Genomic DNA, 6,968 nt, shown 5'->3' with positions numbered 1-6,968 from the left:
TGTTCCTTACTATGATTTTATTTACTTTCTTATGCAATATTTGTTAGCCTGCAGTAATTATGCAATTTTAATTTTCTTAGGTGTCTATGTTTCTATTTTTAACTTTTCCCCAAATTTTCTGTTTCCTATTACAAGTGCTCTATAACAAATTACCACAAATTTAGTGGCTTAAAACACCAGTTTATCTTTTAGTTCTGAGGTCAGAAATCTGAAATGGGTCTCACAGAGCTAAAATCAAGATGTTGGCAAGACTTCGTTCCTTCTGTAGGTTCAGGGGAGGATGATTCCCTTGCCTTTTCCAACTTCTAGAGGCTGCCCACATTCCTTGGTTCATGGCCCCTTCCTCAATCACTCCTACTTGGCCATTTTCTTCTCTGACTCTGACCCTCCCACGTTCTTGTTAAAAGAACACTAATGATTACCTTGGGAGCACATGGATAATCTAGATAATCTCCCCATCTCAAGATCTTTAACTTCAGTATCTTGGCTATTATGAATAATGCTGCAATGAACATAGGGGGGTGCATATGTTTTTTCAAATTTGTGTTTTTGTTTTCTCCATATAAATACCCAGAAGTGGAATTGCTAGATTGTATGGTAGCTCTATTTTTAACTTTTTGAGGACCCTCCATACTGTTTTCCATAGGGGCTGCACCAATTTACATTCCCATCAACAGTGCACAAGGATTCCCTTTTCTCCACACCCTCGTGAACACTTGCTACTTGTTGTCTTTTTGATGATGGCCATTCTGACAGTTGTGAGGCTATATCTCATTGTGGTTTTGATTAGCATTTCCCTGATGATTAGTGACGTTAAGCATTTTTTCATGTGTCTATTGGCCACCTGTATATATTCCTTGGAAAACTGTCTATTCAGGTCCTTTACCCATTTTTTAATCGAATTGTTTGTTTTTTTTGCTACTGAATTGTATGTGTTCTTTTATACTTTGGATATTAACTCCTTATCAGATATATCGTTTGCAAATATCTTCTCCCATTCAGTAGGTCAGCTTGTCGTCTTGTTGGTTTCCTTTGCTGTGCAACCTAAGTACCCATCAACAAATGAATGAATGTAGATGTGCCATATATATACAATGGAATATTATTCAGTCATAAAAAAGAATGAAATCTTGTCATTTGCAACAACATGAATGGACCTAGAAGCTATTATGCCAAGTGAAATAAGTCCAAGAAAGACAAACACTGCATGATTTCACTTCCATGTGGAATCTAAAAAACAAAACACACTTTTTCACTTTTGCAAAAATTCTAGTATATTTTTAGTATAACATTTCTAATTCTAATATAACATTTGAAAATATTTTAGTTATCTACATTGTTTTTAAACTCAGTTTCCTGCCAGTCTTTCCATATGACTCCTTAACCAGCCAAGCAACTCTGATTTATTCTATTCTGATAACACACTATATTGGCCTTACCTGTGTGAACGTGAGTTATTTTCAATAAAAACTTTAATAATGACTTTAAAACATAAAAATAAAAAATAAACAACAAAACAAATGAACAAACAAAACAAAACAGAAACAGACTCATAGATACAGAGAACAAACTGGTTGCCAGAGGGGAGAGGGGTAAAGAGTTGAGCAAAATAGGGCTTTCCTGGTGGTGCAGTGGTTGAGAGTCCACCTGCCGATGCAGGGGACACGGGTTCATGCCCCGGTCCGGGAAGATCCCACATGCCACGGAGCGGCTGGGCCCGTGAGCCATGGCCGTTGAGCCTGCGTGTCCGGAGCCTGTGTTCCACAATGGGAGAGGCCACAACAGTGAGAGGCCCACATACCGCCAAAAAAAAAAAGAGTTGAGAAAAATAGATGCAGAGGATCATGAGGTACAAATTTCCAGTTATAAAATAAATGTCATAGGGATGTAATGTACAGCCTATGGAATACAATCAATAATACTGTAATAACTTTACAAGGTGACATGGTTACTAGACTTATCATGATCAGTTTGTAATGTATATAAATGTCAAATCACTATATTGTATACTGGAAAATAATATAATATTATATGCCAACTATACCTCAATAAAAAATAAACTAGAGGGGAAAAAAAGCATGGTTGAGGGGGAAATCCTTAATCACAGCAGCAAAGCCCCTTTTGGCACATAAGGTAACATATTTACAGGTTCCAGGGATTAGAACATAGACTTTTTTGCTGGGGGGACATTATTGGACCTACCATGTGCTCCAACAGATCTGTCAAATACCCATCAGAATCATCAGATAATCTACCAGTTCCAATCCTGAGTCTCAGGGAGCTTTCACCTGGAAATTGGTTCCTGCTGGTTTGTACGCCTTTTGCAGGCACGTAGGCTGCAGGTTCCTATGGAAGCTAAGTGAGGGAGTTATGGTGCCAAGCATGTACTGACATCGCTTGTGCAATATTGTCTCCTCTCTCATTCTCTTTGTTTTTGTGGAATTAAATCTCTTTTAATCTTTACTCTCATTTTCGTGGGGTTCTGGAAAAGAAAGAAGATAAACAAGTGTGATCAAGGCTCCATGCTTATCTGACAGTTGTCTTTCACGCAAACCTTCATAACAGGGGTTTTTGTGTTTGGTTTTGTTTTTATGGAGTCAAGAAAGAAGAGTTTTGATTGTGTAATTCAGGCAGGTGACCAGGAAAGAGAGACTGAAAGATCTGCTTGCACTATAATTTGACTAACAGACCTGATTTTCCAGAAAGGTCTATGAAGGACTTGCTGTAGGGATTCCTCTTCGCTTTAGAGACAGCTAGTGTGACCTGATGGAAGAGCAAGTGCTTAGGAGTCAGATAGACTTGTGTTTGTTCCCAGCTTTTCAACTTGCTACCTCCGTGACCTCTCTGAGCCTCACTATCTTCATCTGGAAAGTTGGCATAACAATAACTGATCACTTACTGTGGATCTGGCTCATAGTAAACACTCAACTACATCAAATGTGAAACTGCTTTCAAGTCAAGTCTCCTAGGTGGCAAGGGGTGAGGTGTTATTCTATAGTCAAGACTCTGTACCACAACGACAACTTCCAGAGTCTGTCATCTGTGCTTTGGGCCTTCCCTGGGTTCTTCCCAATTTGTCTCTAAGTATTGTTGCTCTGACTCTGAACACTGTAACTCTGCTGCTGTTTTCCCATTTCAGCAAGGGCATCCTGACCTAGCAGCCAAGGCGGCCCCTGACCTGCCAGGTACCCCAACCCTCTCATCTAATGCACCTACTGGGATCCCTGGAACTTGGGACCATGGAAACTAATCGAGACCCCTCAGCCACCAAGAAAGACCTCCCCAGTGAAGTCCAAATAAGGACTACCTGGGATGGAGTGGAGCCTGGGGGCTTGGGCTCCATTACAGCCATCTTTCTCTCACAAGATTTCCAAAACAGTCAAATTGGCAGCAAAATCCCAAGAGGGCCAGAAAGCCCAGCTTTCCACAGCCTGTAGGCTGCACAGCGCTCTAGCCAGTGATGCTGGGGCTGAGTGTCATTTTCAGTGAGGAAGTCTCAGAATTAGCACAGCAGGGAAAGGGCCCATGGCAGCTGCCTCTCCATGGGGGACAAAGAACTTCTAGAACTAGGGGATGAGCTGTGCTGCTAGCCCGGGAGCCCCTGGTCAGTGAACAAGTGCCAAGGTCTTCAGCCTGAGGTTCCCCAAGATCGTCCTGATTTTAAAGATTCCCATTGTCAGACCATATATTCCAATTTGGGTTCACTGTGGGGATCTCCCTTACCGGGGAGTGCTAAACCTGGTTTCTGAATTTCCAATTTTCTCTTTCTCGTTATTTCCTTTTTCACTTTCAGGCTAACTCCTCCTCCTCCTGCTTCAAAAAAAACAAAAGTATGCCCAACCGATAACAAAATCTGTTTTCGTCCCAAAGTAAGTATTTTTATGTCCATGGGACAGGAACTGTTCAAGGTATGTGAATAAAATAATCTCCCTTCTTGGCCTTCACAGCCCTTCCTGACTTGAGCTAATTGCTGCCAGGTATGTCAGAGAAATGCTAGAACCCGATGGGATTCCTCCCAGACCTCAGCTCCTACAAGTGGGTTCTGTGGTCCTCTGATCCCACAGCTTTCAAGGTCACTTCAAAGGAGCTCTCAGTGGGAGTGCCCCCAGAAAGCCATTCCCTGCCCTAAAAGGGCACGATGCCCAATACACATCCTTGGCAAAGAGCCTCCCGTGGATTTATGGTGCTACTCTCCCTTCTCCTGATTACCATGTCTAAGGTTTTCTGTAGATTGCAGCTCTGTTTTTACTCATCAATTAAAGTTTTTAATCCATATTTATGAGCTTAGATGTGTAACTTAGCTTTAGGCTTTTGCATGAATCTTTGAGTTCTATTTATTTATTATTTATTTGGAAAATTTTTATTGAGCACCTATTTTTGCTATACTTTGAGTCAGGTGCAGGGGGACAGCAGTGAACATGGCAAAGTCTCCACTCTCAGGGACTCACATTCTAGTGGGGAGGGGCAGGGAGATGACCATAAACATGTTAATCCATCCAAGATCTACAAGTGCTACGAGGAAAAATAACACAGGCATAGGGAGGAGGGGATGGTGAGGGTGGGATTGCTATTTTATACAGAGAAGTCAGGGCAATCCCTGTGTAAAAAGCCAGCAGGAGCCGCTTTGGCACCTCAGGCAAGCACTCTTGGCCAAGGGAACAGTGGGTACAAAGGCCCTGGGTGGGAACTTGCTTGGCACGTCTGATCTTTTCCTGGAAAGCAAAGAGGCCCATGTGGCAGGAGTGGAGGAAGTGAGGAGACAGTGTTGGGAAATGAGCTCAGAGAAGCAGCAGAGATGCTGAATGTAGTCAGCAGAATAATGACACACACACACACACACACACACACACACACCCGCCCACAAAGAAGTGCATGTCCTATTCCCTGGAAACCACCACTTTGTTCTGTTACTTGCCAAGGGAAAATTAAGATTGCAGATCAACCTGGATTATCCAGGTGGGCCTAATGTAAATGTAAAGGTCCTTACACATGAAGGAGGAAGTCAGAGTGTCAGAGAAGGAGACATGACGATAGAAGCAGAGGTTGGAGTGATGCCGTTGTTGGCTTTGAAGATAGAGGACAAGGCCACTAGGAACAGGGGCAGCTTCTAGGAGCTGGAAAAGGCAAGGAAATAGGTTCTCCTCTAGAGCCTCCGGGAGGAATACAACCCTGCCAACACCTTGATTTTAGCCCAGAGAGACCCATTTCAGACTCTGCCCTCCAGAACTATAACAAGCTGGTGTTGTTTTGGGTTGTTTTTTTTTTTTTTTTTTTTTTTGCGGTACACGGGCCTCTCACTGCTGCGACCTCTCCCGCTGCGGAGCACAGGCTCTGGACGCGCAGGCTCAGCGGCCATGGCTCACGGACCCAGCCGCTCTGCGGCATGTGGGATCTTCCCGGACCGGGGCACGAACCCGTGTCCCCTGCATCAACAGGCGGACTCTCAACTACTGCGCCACCAGGGAAGCCCTATCCTCATTTTCTGATAAGGAAACTGAAGCATGGAGATGTTGAATAACTATGGATGGTGGCAGAGCCAGGATTTAAACTCGGGCCCATCTAATTCCAAAACCTGAGCAGTTTCCACAATGCCTGGCCACCTCCTGGCCTCTGGCCATGAAGGAGAACCCAGAGGAGGATGTGGGCTGGGAAGCAGAGCGGCGGCAGGGGCCAGCGGTTGGCTTGTGCACATGCTGAATTTGAGAGGCCTATAGGGGCGCTCAGGAGCCAGACGAGTCTTGCGCTTGGGTGTGAGGAGAGAGGTAAGCTGGGGGAAGGCACGGGCGGAACTTGGGCCCGGGCAGCCCACCTCACGTGTCTGTGTTTAAGATGGGAGTAGGGCGCTAGCAGAAGATTGGAGCAATCTCAGCACTCCAGGCCTGTCCTATACCTTATCTTCCACCTTGAGGCCCAGGAAGTAATAAATGTGTCACCTGGCTACCGCTCCGTTCGGAATAGGGAGCAGATTTGCGTCACCTTGGGAGATGAGATGTCTGCTAGGAAAAAGCATTCAGAATCAGAGAACATGGACAAAGTCAGGACTTCCAGGCAATGTCCCTGGACCCGCATCCAGTTCCTCAGCCCCACCCCGGCCTGGCCTCAAGGACGAACCCCTTACCTGACGCCCAGTCCATGGTGTCCCTTCACTCCTCAGCCTGGCACCGGCTCCTCTCCGCACCCACCTCTCTGCTCTGAGCCCGTTTGAGTCAGGCAGGCAGGCGAGTCAGGCAGCTGATCTGGAGAATGACTGGGTGGGTGTCCCTCACACTAAAGGGGACTAGCTGTTTCTGGAGGTAATGAGTAGATGCAATGTTCATAAAATAGTCTGAACTTGAAGGGTGAGAGCTGAGAGTAAGGTCAGGGTTTCTGGGAGGCCAGAGCCTGCATCTCTTTTCCATTAAGTCAAAAGATACCACTCAGTTTACTCCTCTGAGAGGTGCAGCGTGGAAGGTCCTGGTCTGATTCCATCCCGGCTGGGCACGCTGACACCCCCTCTGTCATTCAAGGCCCACCCACTCTCTATCCTCCGGGACCATATGTAAAGTCAGTCCCCACATCCTCTTCATGCTACCCTCTAAACCTCTCATTCATATCTCCTGCTTCCTCATCTCCTCCTACATCCTCTCTCTTCTTTCCTCACCATCAGGACTCAAGGACCTCATCCCTGCTGCACTGCCTGCCACCCTGTTCACTCCAGCTCAGCCAAACAGAGCTGAGTAAACTTACAGCTTTCATGGAGTCCCCAGACTCAGAAACACAAAAATCCGTAAATCTACTCTGAAATCCACACTCTTAAATCCCCTCTTTGTTCTGTTTCCGGCCCATTCATTGTCTATGAGTCACTGTCTGCATCAATCCTATTCCTCCACCTAATTTCCTAATCCTCTGAATTTCTCCCTCTTCCATTTCAAGTATCTTTACTGAGTCAAGGTCAAATCCTAATAGATTTCTGGCATCCTCCTCTTTCC

At 45.2% G+C, this 6,968-nt stretch overlaps 1 protein-coding gene across 1 annotated transcript in view; it reads left to right on the top strand.

Moving 5' to 3' along the window:
* The first annotated feature begins 1,844 nt into the window (after positions 1-1,844).
* Positions 1,845-6,968, top strand: part of FLACC1 (flagellum associated containing coiled-coil domains 1) — a 12,103-nt gene continuing 6,979 nt past the window's right edge. The window contains 6 exon segments of the mRNA XM_007472408.1: positions 1,845-1,849; positions 3,186-3,290; positions 3,794-3,818; positions 3,820-3,873; positions 4,085-4,133; positions 5,919-6,048. Coding sequence (XP_007472470.1) covers positions 1,845-1,849; positions 3,186-3,290; positions 3,794-3,818; positions 3,820-3,873; positions 4,085-4,133; positions 5,919-6,048 — 368 coding nt within the window.

The sequence above is a fragment of the Lipotes vexillifer genome, unplaced genomic scaffold (genome assembly GCF_000442215.2).
Source record: "Lipotes vexillifer unplaced genomic scaffold, Lipotes_vexillifer_v1.1 scaffold648, whole genome shotgun sequence".
Lineage (NCBI taxonomy): Eukaryota > Metazoa > Chordata > Mammalia > Artiodactyla > Lipotidae > Lipotes > Lipotes vexillifer.
Note: the sequence above shows the minus strand (reverse complement) of the source record. Positions and strands in the feature narration are given on the sequence as shown.